This window comes from Brienomyrus brachyistius, chromosome 21, assembly GCF_023856365.1.
Source record: "Brienomyrus brachyistius isolate T26 chromosome 21, BBRACH_0.4, whole genome shotgun sequence".
In the NCBI taxonomy this organism is placed as follows: Eukaryota; Metazoa; Chordata; class Actinopteri; order Osteoglossiformes; family Mormyridae; genus Brienomyrus; species Brienomyrus brachyistius.
In genome coordinates this window covers 18,367,223-18,384,589 of record NC_064553.1, presented here as the reverse complement: position 1 = coordinate 18,384,589, position 17,367 = coordinate 18,367,223, and the positions used below count along the sequence as shown (strand labels likewise).

The 17,367-nt window shown below is 44.7% G+C and overlaps 1 protein-coding gene across 2 annotated transcripts in view; it reads right to left on the bottom strand.

The window, feature by feature from the left end:
• Window positions 1-16,599, bottom strand: part of LOC125716644 (ephrin type-B receptor 1-B) — a 123,350-nt gene extending 106,751 nt beyond the window's left edge. For both annotated transcript variants that reach the window (XM_048989199.1, XM_048989200.1), the window contains exon 1: window positions 16,392-16,599. In XM_048989199.1, coding sequence (XP_048845156.1) covers window positions 16,392-16,449 — 58 coding nt within the window. In that variant the 5' untranslated portion in view covers window positions 16,450-16,599. The remainder of the gene's footprint in view (window positions 1-16,391) is intronic.
• Between the last annotated feature and the right edge of the window lie 768 nt (window positions 16,600-17,367).

Here is a 17,367-nt window from a genome sequence, read left to right as displayed (position 1 = left end):
ATAAACTTAATTTATGCAAGGAAGATTAATGCATCTCTGTGTTTCTATGAAATGTGCAGAACTGTGTGTTCCACCAATTACTTCTGCAAGGACCTGGGAAATAACTCAGCATTGGGATGCTTCCTTTGGTATCAAAACGGTGCCAAATAACAATGAATCTGAAGAAATAGGTAGAGTCACCCAACACTTCCAACTCCAGCAGAAATGCCCAGAGATATTACCTGTGATTCCATGGACATCTCAGGGCAGAAAGCTTTTAGTTATCTAAGGAGTCTTTGGGAGCTTGCATATGCAACCATGCGCACGCACACATGCACACACACACACACACAAACACACACACACAAACACACACAAACACACACACAAACACACACACAACACACACACAACACACACACACTGTCGTGTAATCATATCTTTTTGGGGACTGCTAATTCATTTCTATGGGTAACATGCTAATGCTAACTATGACAACCTTAACCATAAGTAACTGAACAAAATTTGGCATTTGTAGTTTTTTGATGGTAGTCACAGATCACATCAACATAACAGGTTTTTATTACAAATGTACACATTTGGTACCCACAATGTAATATAAACCTAATCCACACACACGCACAAACACACACATACACACATATATCCAGCATCATGCTGTCCAGTAGGATGCTTGTTTTTGCCAACAATGTGACTCGTTATGCAAATCGATCATGGCGCAGTGCTGGTTCTTTGTAGCTAACAAGAACCGGGCCCCCAGATTTAAATTTGTATTCAAATAAAAGAACATTTCAACACTGATTTGGTATCATCTACTATGGTGATCTCATTAATTACCAGGTCTGAGGTTCATCACCACCTCAAACCTTGACAGATACTAAGTAAAATGCAAACCTTAAGCAATGAGAGTCACTCCACGACAGAAACAAACAAACGCTGAAAAGACGCACACGAGGCTCCAGCAGCACACCCAGCATAGCTGCAGCCCCCACCTGAGCCCCAGTAGGCTGGATACGCAACTTCACAGTCTGACAGATGCCTTGAGATGGGAGGAGGGTCTGGGGAGTCCCTCAGAGGCAAGCACATCAGCAGCTCAGACCACTGGAAAGTTAATTACCGCTGACTGGAGCCCGTGCGCTCCTTCCCAAGGGCTTGCCCCGGATGGAGGTGCCGCCTCACTTCCATTTTGTAACACTCAGAATACTACTCTGCTCCAGTGCACTGGGATTGCATCAGACAGATTCCTGACTGATGGACATATTGGTGTAGTGATGTCAGAACCCTGTAACCCCCCCGCCCCACCAAAAAAGCCCACTGCAGATCCTGAGCAGACCAATAGGGCAAGCTACAGGATTAAGATCACCTTCCCCTAACCTCAAGACACACTCCAAAGGGAAGCTATCGGCTAATTGGGCAGAATTAGAAGATCAGGATAATCAAAGCTTCTATTTTGAAAGGGAAGGAATAGGTCATTTGCAAGGACAAATTGCTCCCAAATCCCACATTATCCTGCGGGTGGGAGGCTGGGCTGGAGGGACGATGTCGCCTTTTGCTCAAACCATTTCCAAGGTGGGTGACAGAGCCTTTGGGCTTAGCTGTTCATTAGTTCTAGTATGTGGAAGGGCTGAGGAGATTTATTATTATATGCTCTATATTAAAGTTAAATATATCAGACGGGTTGCCCGGTAGCATAGTGGTTAGCTTGCTAGGCTGCAGCTCCTGAGGTGCAAGTTCAAGTCCCACCTCTGGTTCCTCATGAGTGGAGTGTGCATGTCCTTAGTTGTGTTTCTTGCAGGAACTTAAAACACCTCCCACATTTGAAGGGCCCAAGGTTCTCCAATTCCAGTCCTGGAGAGCCAGAATCCGATGCAGTTTAAGATATGTTTTGGCAGGGAAATCTGCAATCAGCTAATTGCTAATGGTTATTAGTGGTGTGTCTAAGTAGGGAAATCTGCAAACTGGCCCTGCTAGACTGGAACTGAGGAACCCAGCTCTAAGTAAGTGCTTCCCAACCTGGTTCCCTGGAACCACCAGACAATCCACAAATTTGCTCCCTCCCAGCAGCCGGTAACAAAGACATGGACTATGTGAGAGTCCCCAATGACTGGGTTGAGAAACACTAACTGTAATTCTAAAGTGGAAAAACAGAAGAGAAGGTGGATGGAGATGAATCATCTATAGGTATTTCTGGCGCCCTTTTAAAATCCTAAAGAAATTTGCAATGAAATGTAAAATATAATGTAATACTTTGTGAAAAACACTAAATTATACAGAAGCATGACTAAGATACCAAGGAATTGTTGAAATGGAATTCCTTCTCTTGGGGTCTCAGGAAAGAGTATTTTTTGGGAGCATAATGAATTCAATGAGGTCATGTTTAGTAACCACAGGGAGTGAGTAAGCTGGGCCCGAAAGGAAAGCCAGAACATGAATATGGAGTTAAAGTCTAAATCCTGGTTTACAACACCTGCAGGGTACAGGAAAGACATATCAAAGACCACTCACTTATGGTAGTAGCTTAAAAGGTCAGTCAGAAGGCCAACGTATCCAATGGACAGCCTAGCCGACAAGCCACTGCAGGTCAGCAAGGTCAAGCAGACTCTCCGCCACACTGTGTCTGCGACGAGAAATAGGTAGGACCCCTCACACTCGCCAGCATGAGGAGATGTGCGTCCCGTCGGAAGCCGGGCCTAACCCTTAAATAAGGAGCGCAGCCTGTGCATGAACAGAAACGTCTGACAGCAAGAAATGTGTTCGCTGAACAAATACCTGACAGCATATCTCATATTTCATTTTGCACTGCCTAGTTTGATTAAAAAAATTTGGAAAAAAAAGAATCGTAGCCATCTGGATGTGAATCACATGGCTCCCGTCTTCATAATGTATTAGGTTTTTTTCTGGAGTATTGGTCAAATTTTAAGCCGAAGCATTTTTCATATGAACACCAGTAAGCTAGAACCAAAATCCAGTAAGAAAAGCTCATTCACAGAGAGGTTACTCTAATTCTCCAGTGTTGCTTGTGTTACCTACATTCAAAACCAGCTTCAAATTAAATCCCTCAGACCCAATAAACCACGAAAATTACCCTGAGATATGGAGTACATCATTACATCCTCCAGTAGGTTCTGTTTTTTTGCATGAAAATAATGAAAAAGACTGAGTCTTTGAAGGGGAATTTTTTTTAATTTCCAGTCATGTTCGAAATGATTTGAAGAAAAAGTACAGCGGTCTAAATAGCTACGACCACACGCATGGAGATTTCTGTTGAAAACTCTCCAATAAACATCTATGGTATTTATGGGAAATAGATACTAAAACGATTGTATTGTTTTTACTCAGATAGAAATATACATCTCCATGAAACACCCTGACTGTCTCCAGCCAACCTGCACTTTTAATTGGGGTCTACCACCAATGTCTAAACTCTTAAGCTGATGATACATAGGGCAAAGGTTTGACCGATGTTGCTACGCAGTTGCCAACCAGGTGATACAAAGGGCAACTCATCTGGGTCTGGATGATTGCAAAAAGTTGCCCACTCCAGATCAAAGATTTTCAAATGTAAATTTGATGCCCAGTATCTATGGGAAATTGTCTGAGTAACACTGATCAGCAACACTGATCAGCAACACTGATCAGCAACACTGATCAGCAACACTGATCAGCAACACTGATCAGCAACACTGCATGGCAACACTGCATGGCAACACTGCATGGCAACACTGCTCAAAAAGTTGCCCTGCATATCGTCACTCTTACAGAGGCTACTGGTTATGACTCATGGGCTTGAATTGCTTCCCCGCTTTTTTAGCGTTCTGATGATGCTGCTCTATCGAAAGAACACAAAATGCTCTTCTGACATAGCTGTCATGGTGACATGACGCCGTCCTACTACTGCAAGGTTCATCCCAGCGATGACGCACTGTAGCGCGCACCTTCAACCCAGTGCCGAAAATATCCTCCGCAAAAGGCTTCCACCAGTGCATGATCATGATCCTGCAGGGAGAGCACTGCATTGTGGGAAAGCACCCCAGGAAGACTAGCTACCTGCTGAGTGTGGCTCCAAACAGAACACCCATGGAGTGTGTCAAAAGCCTGACTCATCCCACACAGAGTCGCCTAGCAGGGCTCATGGCCTGATTCTCTCTACTGTTTAAGGACAACATACTCAAGGCTACTGTCTCCTGGTCAACAGGAATCCCAGAAAAAAAGTAGGATTTGACAGCCTGACCATTTCCCTGTTATCATTCTAACTTCACGCACAGCATATTATTAACTGAGATCGCCAGATTTATCTTCCACGGCATATCATAATTATTCATGATTTTAGACGCAAACAGGATATCTTAGTCTAGTTACCTAGGCTCCACTGACCCTCAGTGGCCATGAATGGGTCTTAGGGGGTAAACTTGTTCTATTTTTGCCACCATGTATCCAAAAAGTTTTGTATATGTATTTTTGGTTACTGAGGAAAACCATTAAGGCTGTAGGGTGGCAGGGGATGCTTCTGCAGATAGTCAGGTAACATACTGTACTGCAGTCTAGCACATTCTCCATCTTCTGCCACCCAATAATAAGTGCTTATTTCTTATTTTCCACCACTTATGCCAGTTCAGGCTGTCTATTTATTCATGTTTTGTGCATGTCATGCACTATATGAGTGCATGAGATAAAGTTCAGCAAAAAATATATTCACTGCATGCAAAACTGAGTTTATGTGCTTACGTGCATATTTTCAGGAAGGGGTCTGTAGCTTTCACCTGATTCAAAAAGGGGTCCATCACTCCAAAAAGGTTAAGAACCACAGGTCTAGTATGTCATTGTTCCACTTATAAAACAAATGTAACACCCAGGAGAGCCCTTGGTACTTATGGGATTCAGGTAAATAGCCAGACTCTCACTGCTGCACCTGTGTTCAGACGGGTACTGCAGATGGTTCCCTGCTCATGAGCACCAGCGACGATTAGACATGTGGTGCCTCACGGCGCCTCACTGGGTAGCTCTGTTTCATCACATCCTCAGGACCACCTTGATTCCCATCCCCACCCTGTGTAAAATGCAGTTTGCATGCTATCCCCATGTTGCATGGCTCTCCTGTTGCTGTCCAAAGACATGCGGACAAGCTAATGCACGTGATCTGCTATGGACCGGCATCCCGTCTCCAGCCCACTGCCCATGACCTGCACCTAGTGTGTGGATGCTGGGTGGAGTGCTGATTGCAGTATGTATTCATCAAGCTCTTAGTACTCTCAATAAAATACACTGTTACTACAAACCTATTTAAAAAGAGATCCGTGTAGTGAATTTAAACATGCCCATTACTAATATGTACTAATTAACAGGCATTTGGATTTTTGTGTACTGTTGTCTAATATTAAAGTATGTAAATCGATAAATTATTTCTTTGTGTGTGTGTGTGTGTGTGTGTGTTACAGTATGAAAAGGCTCCAGACCACCAGTGAGGAATCTTCACAACTCCGGTGTTAATTAAAGGAATTCATTCGCCACACCTGTTCATGAAATCTGTACCTTTGACAGTCAGATTTGGCCAGTAAAAACATCATTATGCATTTATAATTTTGTTTCTCAGCCTACCCCCAATTATTAAAGGTAAAGAGTAATTTAGAAATTGTGCACATTCCAAAAGACCAGTGAGGTTTAAACTGGCATTTTCCATGGCATTAAACACTAAACGACACCATGTAGACCTCACATGGGCACCTGAGGCCACAGTGAGTTTGGGGCCCTTTTCCTAGCAAACAGGAGCCTCCCCAGGGAGGACTGAGATGTCCTGATGGTCTCCGTGAGTTCATCACTCCAAGTGAAGAGGGCCAGCGCCGTTTGCATGAGATTTTCCGCTTAAACGACCCATGTTGGGACATTTAATGAGGGATGTTGAGCGGCGAAAGAGCATCATTAAAATGACTGTCAGGATAACAGCAAGTGACACTGTTAAGGGCCCATTTTGTCATTAAGGAACTGCAATGGCACTCATGGGTGAAGCTTGTTCATGCTGGTCAGACATCAGCACCATCTCACAGAATGTGGTAAAACCCCCCAAAACATGGATGATCCAGTAACATGGCACTTTGGGATCAATAAAGCATCTCTTACGATACACTGCTGATTTCATTGTTTATTATTGTATGAGGTCTTCATGCCAAGTGACTAGATGGTTATTGTAGACAGACACAAGACATGAGCATAAAACTAAAAATAGATTAACCAATCTTAAAGTATTCTATAGCACACTTACACCACAAGAGTACTACAGTTGAGATCTATATTTTGTAGAACTTCTGTATATATTCCTACTGTATGTAGGAATCATATCGCTGTGATAATGGTAAACCACTATCCAATTTTAAAATGGTAACCTGAGCCCTATCAAGGCTGTCAGTAATAGGAGGCGGCAAGGAAAGAAACGGCTGCGCATGGGGTGTCATTACATCACATGCAACAAGAAATCCTGCAGGCCAACAAAGCCTTTCCAGTGTGCTGCCTTAATCCGACTCGCTCTCGTTGTCACATCCTGATCACAACACACACACACACACAGACACACTCACACTCACACACACCATCCATGTACTCATATGTTTATGCTGACTCTCCATTCATTTCTTTTTGCATAACTCGAATCCCAACGATGACGGCCTTAACCCCTATCCAACCCTAACCTTAACCACAAGTAGCCAAACAAAATACAAGACTTCTGACATTTTTAGCTTTCTGATTGAATTCAAAGATTTTTTTTTTTTTTTTTTTTTTTATAAATTTAGGTTATCCTTGTGGGTACTGGAAAAAATGTCCCCACAAGATAAAAAGTATCAGGTTTTTTGTCACATTATGGGGACACCGGGTTCCCACAATGTAATAATTACAAAACCACACACACACATTGTAAAAGACTCTCATGATGGTATTTTACTGCATCAACACATTTCATGCTATTGGCTAGACACATGCATTAAGCAAAGGATTGTAAGTCACGGTGGATCAGTGGCTATAATTGGTGAGCACAACTTAAGAGATATTTCAGCAAGTCCAGTCCGGGCTCCCGCTGTAGTAGAGCCGACCTTCGCGAAAGAGGTGTTTTTATAAGGCCTGGTAGGAAGCGAAAGAATAAATGGAAGAAGATATGGACACGAACCGCAGCCCCATTTGAATTCAGATGAGTCGGTGTGAAGCGGCCCGTGTGTCAGGCCCGGCAGGCTGTAAAACACAGATCAAAAGGCCGCTTTTATTAGCTCCACAAGTTTCAGTCTCAGGGGCTCAACTAATAAGTGGGCAGCTGTCGGTCACCAAGTCGCAGTTGGCTTCCACAAGAACCCAGCGGGTCGCTGTTCCGTAGCGAGACAGTGAAGGGTGTCCCATTTCTCTGCACCAGCTCTGGCCCTTTCAGATTCCGCATCAGGTGGATTCGGCTGTTAGCATTAGCCAGTGCCACATAAGATGCTTTGGGGTTCCTATAGTAAGCATGAGCCTGAAGTTGCCACACAAGTGACGGAGGAGTTAGTTATTAGCGTTACGGAGGTGCTAGTGATTAGCGTTACGGAGGTGCTAGTGATTAGCGTTACGGAGGTGCTAGTGATTAGCGTTACGGAGGTGCTAGTGATTAGCGTTACGGAGGTGCTAGTGATTAGTGTTACGGAGGTGCTAGTGATTAGTTTTACGGAGGTGCTAGTGATTAGCGTTACGGAGGTGCTAGTGATTAGCGTTACGGAGGTGCTAGTGATTAGCGTTACGGAGGTGCTAGTGATTAGCGTTACGGAGGTGCTAGTGATTAGTGTTACGGAGGTGCTAGTGATTAGTTTTATGGGTGACCCTAAAGCCTAACACAGATGTGGGAGCGCTAGCAGCTAACAACATACGTGCTATTCTTTAGCTGGGAGACTCATCGACTGACATGGGTCTAGTCAAGGGCAGCAGCAGTTCCAGCCAAGAACAAGCTTCCCTTCAAAAATACCACCACACAAACTAGCGCTAATTATCAAACCTAAGCAAAGAGCTTTTTAAATCAGTGGGAAAAAAAGATGAACAGAAATATGAAAATGAAATAAAGATTACTTGTACCCAAAAATGGCAGGGATTAAGAATCCTCGGATGATGTAAAAATTCACTAATTAAGGCTTTAATCCTTGCCAGAAGGGTAAACGCATTCATTTTCACAAGTTAGTCTCAAGGATGCTTCCAGACGGGGTTGCTGGGATTGTAAGAGACTTCATTTGCCCAATCACATGCCCCCGCCCCCCCCAAAAACAGCACCAAGTAGCCCCATACCCCGCTGCCACGCACCCCACAAAGTGTTTAAGGTCCCTGTATGCATAATGTTCCATAAATATGCTCTGCTAGCATATTTGTAAAATAATGAGATCATGATGCTAGAGCCAATAAGAGTGAGAAGCAGGACCCTCCACCCATCGACTGTCTCAAATCCGCCTGCTGTCCTGCTCCCATCCTCTAGGCTCGCCACCGCGCCCTGAGCAAACAGCAAGACAGATCCATATTTCAGCTGTGCAGATAAAAGGCTCAGGACTGTAGGTTGTTTAAATAAATGAAAGAGAGACAGGAAATGAGAAAGAGATAAGGCAGGGAAGACGGGGGGGGGGGGGGGGGGGGGGTGTCTTAGCGCTATACATCGAGACCAAAAGATGCCTGCTGCTGCGAACCTTGATTAAAACGGATTCCCTTCACAAACACAGGAAGGTCGGACAGGATGCTATTCGGGCCAAGCAGCTGTCTGAGAGCTAATGGGGTCTTGGTGCCAGGCCTGGAAAGTGGGGGTACCTCTATTAGCCCAGGTCGCCTTGGCAACGTCACCCGCGACCAGGCTGATGGAGCGGAATCCAGGCATTGAGCAGAACACCAGCAGATGCGAGCGACAGCTTCTTACAAAAGCTGCCCCTCAGCCTCCCGGTACCTTGAGAAGCTCAGAGGAGCCTGCTGCAGCACGTTGGGCTGAGCAGTAGCCTTTGGAAGGCTGTTCCGAATAGGCTGGGTGATTAATCAAATTTTAATTCCAATTGCGATTTTAGCTCCAAACGATTATCAAAACAAGATAATCAAGATAAAGTGATTACTGTGCCACATTTCGCTGTGCATTGACCCTCCTGTTTTGTCTTGTCATAAATCCAGCTCCCCTTTCCAGCCCTTTGAGTTTGTTTCTCAGTCAAATTATGTTCAGAGTTCATGAAAATCCACCGTTAAGAATACATTCAACGTTCAATAAATGCATGATATTTCTAATTATTGTGATCTCATCACTCACCAAAATAATCATGATTATGATTTTTGCCATAATCGAGCAGCACTGCAACATACGGATCCGCATCTAGCATAAAAGAACAACAAGACACATAAAGACAGGATAAAACAGCCTCCCCCCATTAAAAAAAGAACTGTCCCTTCAGCATCCATTAGACAAAAGAAAATAAGACTAAATCCTGCATAAAAAAGGAATTAAATTTAAAAAGCCCTAGGGGGCCCCTAGGAAGGTCTCCGCTTCACCGAGGGCAGAGAGCTTCTCCACAGTCTGCCCTGACCCTGTCAGCACGCGATGCAGATCCAGCCTGTTCTGCTCGCCACTCACATCCAGGGCTATTTCTGACTCCAGTCTCATTTCTTCTGCCCATTAAATATGGTTTAGGGCTGCTATAGCAGGCAGCTGAAGTGCGGAGTCCTGCCCCTCGCCAGCCATGGCTCAGTACCGGTATGTGGTGTCACAGCACCCGGGAATGCAGCCGCCACAGAACCCCGCGAGGCCCGGCAAGCGGCATCCCACCCCGTGAGCGCATGAAGGGTTACACTCAGCATTCAGACACCCCCCCTCAAATGCTTTCTACCTCACAGCAGGTCAAACACCAGACAATCATGTTCCCCCATTAGCCATGACGCACTGTCCTGTTCCCGTCCTCATTTCAGCTTTGAATCTAATCACCCACCATAGACCTCCATTGCCATCTTCTCCCATCATCACACACCCCCCCATCCCCCGCCCAGTCCCCCACGACATGCCCGAAGCAAGAAGCCCCGGCCTGCCACATGAACAGGCTTCTGGACCGGCTCCTCCAGAACCAGCTGGGTTCTCCCACTGCCAAGCTGTGCTTCAGCGAAAGCCGGGCTGTCTCTGCACAGGGACCAGCAGCCAGAACCGGTTTGAGTGCCAGACATTTCTCGTTCGGGATGCTGCCCCTCACTTGATTGACAGCTCCTCTGCCCAATCACAGAGAGGGACCCAAACTAAGCAGACACCACAGGGGATCCAATGGTGTTCTTCAGAGGGCAGGACCCCAGAATACCCTCTGCTGAGAATCCACAAATGCAAAAACCATCAAAAAAAGCATCCCCCACACATTTTATTCGCTTATTTACCTAATACTCACAAGCTGTCCTCAAGATGTTCTCAATTTAAAACATTTATAATAAGATTTAAAATACTGGAAATATACATGTCGCATACGCATCACACACACGCTCACATACACACAAAAATAAGCACAAATGATTCTGCATATGCTACATTCTCCAGGCTGCTAACTACATTTAAGCGTCTGATACGCCGAGTAAGGAGTCTGCCAGAGCAGAGTAGGAGGCCCCCCAGGCTCGGGGGGGTCATGACATAATCGCTGCTGGCAGTGCGGGCCGTCTGACACGGCCATTAGGGGCCAGCATCTGCCACAGAAGCTTCCGGCAAACTAGCTCCGCTGTCCAAGTGAATCTGCTATGCTGACACATAGCAAAACCACAGCAGGGCTCATTCTTACTACCTACCTACTCAGCCCCCATAACAGACTACAGGTCTCAGGTTGACACATTAAACCCGGACAAACGGCCCCCTCCCACAGGGTCAGAAAAACACCATTTTGAAAATGCCCATCGCTCTGGCGGACAGCAGAGCTCATCTAACACAAACACATGAAAATGCTCAGCTTACCTTAAGCTGTGTGTGGTTTAATATAACTACAGCCTGGGGCTGCACGATGACGGCAAGTTTTCAAATATCGCAATGTGAAGTTTTTTTGCGACAAATATTGCAATATTCATAATGCAAAAAAGAATTACCCAAAATAAACTATAGCCAAAGAGAGCTAGTCATTATCTACCAATAGACTATCAGATAAGTTGGTGCCGTTGATTATGATTCATTAGTTGCGCCATCAGACACAGAAGCAGTGCAGACAAATCACTTGCTTTTGCTCAGTATCGTCTCTATGGAATCCAAAATATTTCCATACAGTGGAAGGTGACAGTCTTTTCATACCCAATTCTTGTCCGATTTTCCCCTCTTCACATATCCATCCATCCATCCATCCATCCATCCATCCATTTTCCAAACCGCTTATCCTACTGGGTTGCGGGGGGTCCGGAGCCGATCCCGGAAGCAATGGGCATGAGGCAGGGAACAACCAAGGATGGGGGGCCAGCCCATCGCAGGGCACACTCACACACCACTGACACACACATGCATACCTATGGGCAATTTAGTAACTCCAATTAGCCTCAGCATGTTTTTGGACTGTAGGGGGAAACCGAAGTACCCGGAGGAAACTCCACGACGACATGGGGAGAACATGCAAACTCCACACACATGTGACCCAGGCGGAGACTCGAAAAGCACACGCAGTGGGAAACTTTACACTAATTTAACATAAACTAGATAATATTGAAAATTAAAAATCAATGACAGAGTAAAATATTTAGTGTAACTTATTGATGATGTCATTTATCTTGGGGACCCTAACCGTACACACACACACACACACACACACACACACACACACACACACACACACAACCACTCCACACTTTTCCACACTGAGATTTCAAAATATTTTCAAAATATCGTATATCACAGTACAATGTCCAGGCAGTATGATGATATGAAAAATCAGGTAGCTCCCAAGCATAATCTCCAAACCTAATCTCCAACCATCTGCCTACCATGGTCCTTGCAATGTCACACCTCCAAGCATGTATACAATGGTCTCAACGTAGACACATCGTAAAGGCCTAAGGCAGCTCAATTAACAACCTGCTGATTAAAACTAGCATGCTTCGTAAGGTAAAAAGACCAGCTATGTTGTTCAGTTCGGCTCTCTACTTCCCCCCCAGGATGCCAGAGAGTGATTATTGTGAGAGGCAGAGTGGGTGAGATAGGGCTGGCCAGACCCCTTTTACATTTCTAGGTTACATGGCCGTGAGTCGCTCCGCAGCCAGGTGAGTGAGTATTTCACAGACCGGAATCATGCTGGGAGACACACTTTATGTGTCGGCCGCATTAAGGTCAGCACCCAATTAATAGCACCGATTCAGTTGGCTTGACGAATGGTGCAGGTAGCAGGTTTGGTTCACTCCCACTGCGCAGAACAATGAAATGTTTACAGCCCGAAAGGTATCGCTTTAAAGGGATGTTTTACGGCAAAGCTCATCGAGACTGGGGCGAGGGGGGGGGGGGGGGGGGGGGGGCGCGGAGTTCCCGACTGATCACCGCTCATCTCTTAACTCAGGGAGGATGCTGATCAGTTCTGACATTGGGCTCCAAAGGACGTATAGGGGTGACGATGGGGGGGGGGGTTTCTTTGTGGGGGGGTATTCCTTGGTGCCACAGGAGAGAGTCCTGTGAAGGAGGAGGGAGCCTACAGCTGCTCCCACCCCAGCCAGCAAGTCCCGGAAACACCATTAACTAGACCAGGGGTAGGGAACCTGATCCATGGAGAGCCGGTGCGGGTTTTTGGGATGACCTCTCAGTCAGCCAATAATAAAGCAGCGATTCTCAACTCCAGCCCTTGGAATCCACTGTTATTGGCTGATTGAGAGGCCATCCCAAAAACCCGCACCCACACTGTATCTCCATGGATCAGGTTCCCTACCCCTGAACTAGACCATGTGAGCAGCCGCTGAGACACATGCAAAAAAAACCCCCAAAAGTAAATAAATCAAAGGCTGCAGGCTCCAGCGGGGGTGGGGGAATTTGCATGCCATTAAGAAGCCGTGACATTCCCCAAGCCATCGGATCATTATTCACTGTGGAAATTGCGACTTCCAGTCCCGCCACTTGTTTCGGTTTCCCCCGAAAGCAATTAAAGGTAGACATGGGCAGCTCGCCTCGGCACTGGAAACGAGAGATGGTTCCATGGGCAGAGGCGTCGGCATGGTGGCCCCGTAAAGCCAGGGACCCCGCATCCTCCATTGCTCACTATTAACAATGCTCGGTGCTGACTGTTATAGTTCAGGAAACACTTACAGTATCAGTGAAGAATAGAGGGAGATAGTTGGAGGGGGGGGGGAGAGAGAGTGAGGAAGAGGGGAGAGGGAGGAAGAAATGTGGCAGCCTATTGTGACCTGTTGAGTGATGATATTGAAGGTGGGATTATAGAGGATAAATGGAGATATTGAATAGAAAATGGTTCCTGAGAAGCTAAGTGCTACAGAGGAGAGCATATCAAGGACAGCTGAATCAGACTGCTTCATCAATGGTGTTTCTCAGACGGCAGATTCTCTGCCTTTACATTTTAAAGACCCTTGATTCAGTTTGAGAATGACGACCTTCAAGCGGTTCCAATTTAAGGGAAAGAAACCAAAGGAAGCGGACAGAGCGAGCATGCACGGCTCTTTACTGTGAGCGGTAAGCAAGTCACAGCTCAGATCCCGGCTTGAGGAGGACAGGGAATCCATCCACTCCTTCCTAAGCCCACCGAGCAGGTTAGTGGTAGCTGCTTCCCAGTAGGCGGCGTGAAACACCTTTCACTGCAGCCTACACTCTGCTGCTACTCGCCCGATCTGAAGATTACAGGCGTTTAATCTGCTTCCAAGAGGCACAGAGACCCGTGGATCATCCACAGCCCTGAAACCTCGAACGAGAACAGTGCGTACCTTACATGTCAGGCAGCGAGGGAGCAGGAATGTCGAAATTCTTGGCAAACTGAAACCATCGACGAGATCAAGAGAGAAGTCATTTTGCACCCGCCAAGTGATTAGGCAACACTGGGCTGAGTTACTGAAACTGTACTTTCAATGAAAATCAAACTATATGCAGATACCATTTTAGGAGTACTTTATAAACAAAGGTCCATCCGGTCATCCATTTGCCATCCAGTATGCACACAGACACCAGTTTGAGAGACACCAATTCACCCGAATGCATGTTTTAAACGGTCACCAATATAAATGAATGGACCTAGGTTTTACTATGACCGTCCATAACTCAAGTCAGCCCAGTAACACTAATGGTTAGTGTGTTAAATACTATATGTTAAAACGAGAGATGTAGTTCATTCTAATTCATTCTGCAGCTGAATCCCGTATACGAAGCTGCCAGCGTGTTCCACGATGCCAGGAAAGAGTGGCCATTATGCTAAGAGCATGCAGGTGTGCGATAACCCAAATTCAGCTCCATGTCTCACAGGACAGCAGCGTATCGAGCAGCCTCGCCTGAGACATGGCAGATATAGCCTGTACCAACAACCAATTATACTGGATATAAAGGCGGATCGATGAACAAAACATCTTAATACAACGTACGTGTGCACAAACTTTAAATCGTATCATTATTATTAACTGAATAATTTAGATAACATACTCCAGCAGGTACCGTTCTTCGATTACACATATCCAGCTTAACGGAGACAAACGTTCGGTTTCGGCTAAATATTAAGATTTTCACTTAAGTTCAGCGTCAGTATAGGAGTATATTAGCGTCACTAGATTATGAAATATGAAAATTGATCATTAATTTCTTTTGCGATTTATTTTAATGTTTATTAATATTATTTAATATATTACGGTTGATGTTATCATCATTTACATTTATAATAATAATAATAACAATATTAGTAGTATTGTTCTTTTGTTGTAAAAAGCTGTTATTAACTAGTGACTAAAACATCAATAACGGTCCAGATGAGCTTCCACGTCTCACCTTACCTTAAATAAAACCATAATAAACGCATATTTATATTTTACTGCTTTTGCTCAACGCCTATATGGGTTACGCTTAAGCGTATAACACGACTGGCAGTTACAAGCATTAACGAGCAGTGTAGAACGGCATTAAATGTTCCCTAAACAGATATAAATAGACACCTATGTAATTAAAAACGTTAATCGACAAATGCAATTAAAATACTCTGTTTCTGACTTCTGGCTTCCTGGAAAAGGAAGAAGAAACTTAGTCATAAGTTTAATTGTGAAGCTGATCACAGATCACACAGCTTTTTTTCTGGTGTCTGGAGCTCATTGCATTACGCCGGAGACGGAGATCAGAAGCGGCAGGGCCCGGTGGGGAGGGGCGGCGAGGCTCCGCAGAAGCGGGGCTTTCAGACGCCTCTGCGGGGGTGATTAGACAGCAGAAAGCTTCGATCCAGAAGGCACGTCTGCATAATTTAACCACACCATCACATTAACAGTCACGTTTCCGTAGATCTAAAAAATAACTTCCATTTTCCACGTTCTTGGCGTTTCAAGCACTTCTGTAATTTGTCGGAAATTATATTTCAGACTTGGAGTTTTAAAGCAACCCATCGCGCCCTTACTTCGTGCATTAGTTAATACTTTACCTAACAAAAGTGCTAAGCATTACTAATATGTCTAATTTACCAGACATATTGCCATCGGTTACAAGAGAATGCAGAATCTATCTCTAAACTCCGAGGACTCCGAAGGTTTTAAAAGTTGAATTTGAAAAGCTGCATCAGTACCATGAAAACGCAAGGAGAGAGACCACTGGTCTAGATTGTCAAATTAGATGCTGTACGGCAATAATATGGATTCTCCTCTTTAAGCATACCTCCATTGAAACCTACATGCAAGCAACACCGGCAAGAAATAACTGCAAACATTAACATATTATATAAACATGTACCCTCTTGCCTGCACGCTCATTGTCACATTTTTCGAAATAACTGGAACCGGTTACAAAATGACGTGTGCATTATGTTTTATATTAATATTAGGCATTAATATCATATTGGATCGAACTTATTCAAAGACAGCAAATAAACATAACCATTAACTATTGCTAAATTCACTTAACTCGTTCACTCTTTTACGTTTAAACTTCCGATAATGCAGAATTCAAGTGCAATGGGTGAGAAAAATTAACGGGACATGTGCACACACTCCCGAATATGTCACACTTGAGAATTTCAGCAACAGCCTGTAGTGCCGTTTCTGAACTTCCATTCATGTGAACTTGATCAAATTAAATAAACAAGTGTAAAGATTATACCGGAGACACCCACGTGTTCTGTTTTAAATCCCCGGTACCACAAACTACTCCAAGTTCTCTGCTGCAAGACCTGTTCAGCTTTCCCTAGAATACGATGCAGCCGTAGTGCATCCCCAAAACTGCACATGAAAGATCAAAATCAATATTAAATCTAGGCATTTACCTTCAACTGCAGAAACCGTAGAGATGATGCATAAAATCGTGATCAAATCCACGGTCATGGCAATGGTATTCTCCACCGCTTTCCCCCTTGATGTTTCACCAAAAGGTTCGCACGCAATCCCCCAGCTGTCACAGAAAAACGTTATTCCTGTAGCGTGTATTTTGACTTACATTTCAAGCCTGTAGTAAACAGCACGTTAAGGGGCCGCTTCTAGCAGCGAACTGGTGCCCGTGTGGTGGGTGGGTCCGACGGACTCCCCTCCTTCCTCCCACTCTTTTAACACATTCTATCCAATCACAGTAAAGAGAATACAAATCCTGGACCAATTGCAACCGAGCTCCCCCCCTCTCATAGGTATTGTTAGTCTAACAAAACTTTTCGACTTGCCCGGTTGAGCCACTTTTCCTTTGCCGACAGAAGAGAAATAGCACCGCCAAGCGGCCGTTTTCCGATGTCCTCCCCGCCATTCTTTTTCACATGCTTAAAATGCATCGATGTCTGACGTAGTTCAGAGGTTGATTGCGTGCAGATGTACGCTGGCCTTCTAAGAAGCAATCGGTGGCGTGTGTAATGGTGTGATTAATACGATTAATTCACGGCTCAGTAGCAAATCCTGCGGTTTTATTGTTTATATAACATAATGTAAGAATATATTGCAGTGGAGAGAATAGTTATACAGATATTAAGCTTGGGTTTTCCTTAGAAGTACATATATACATATACATATATATATATACAGAGAGAGAGAGAGAGAGACAGAGAGAGGGAGACAGAGAGGTGATTCTAGGGACTCTGAGGGCCCTATGCAAAAAACTCCTAGGACCCTCCAACAACTCCTCTGCAGTATGGTAACATTTATTACCTTTATTTTATTGTGAAGTGTAAATTAATAATATCATCAACGAGAATTTAATAAATTCTTGTTAAGGATCAGAAAATTAACCGAACAACTGTAAATGAAAATAACTGTCAAATA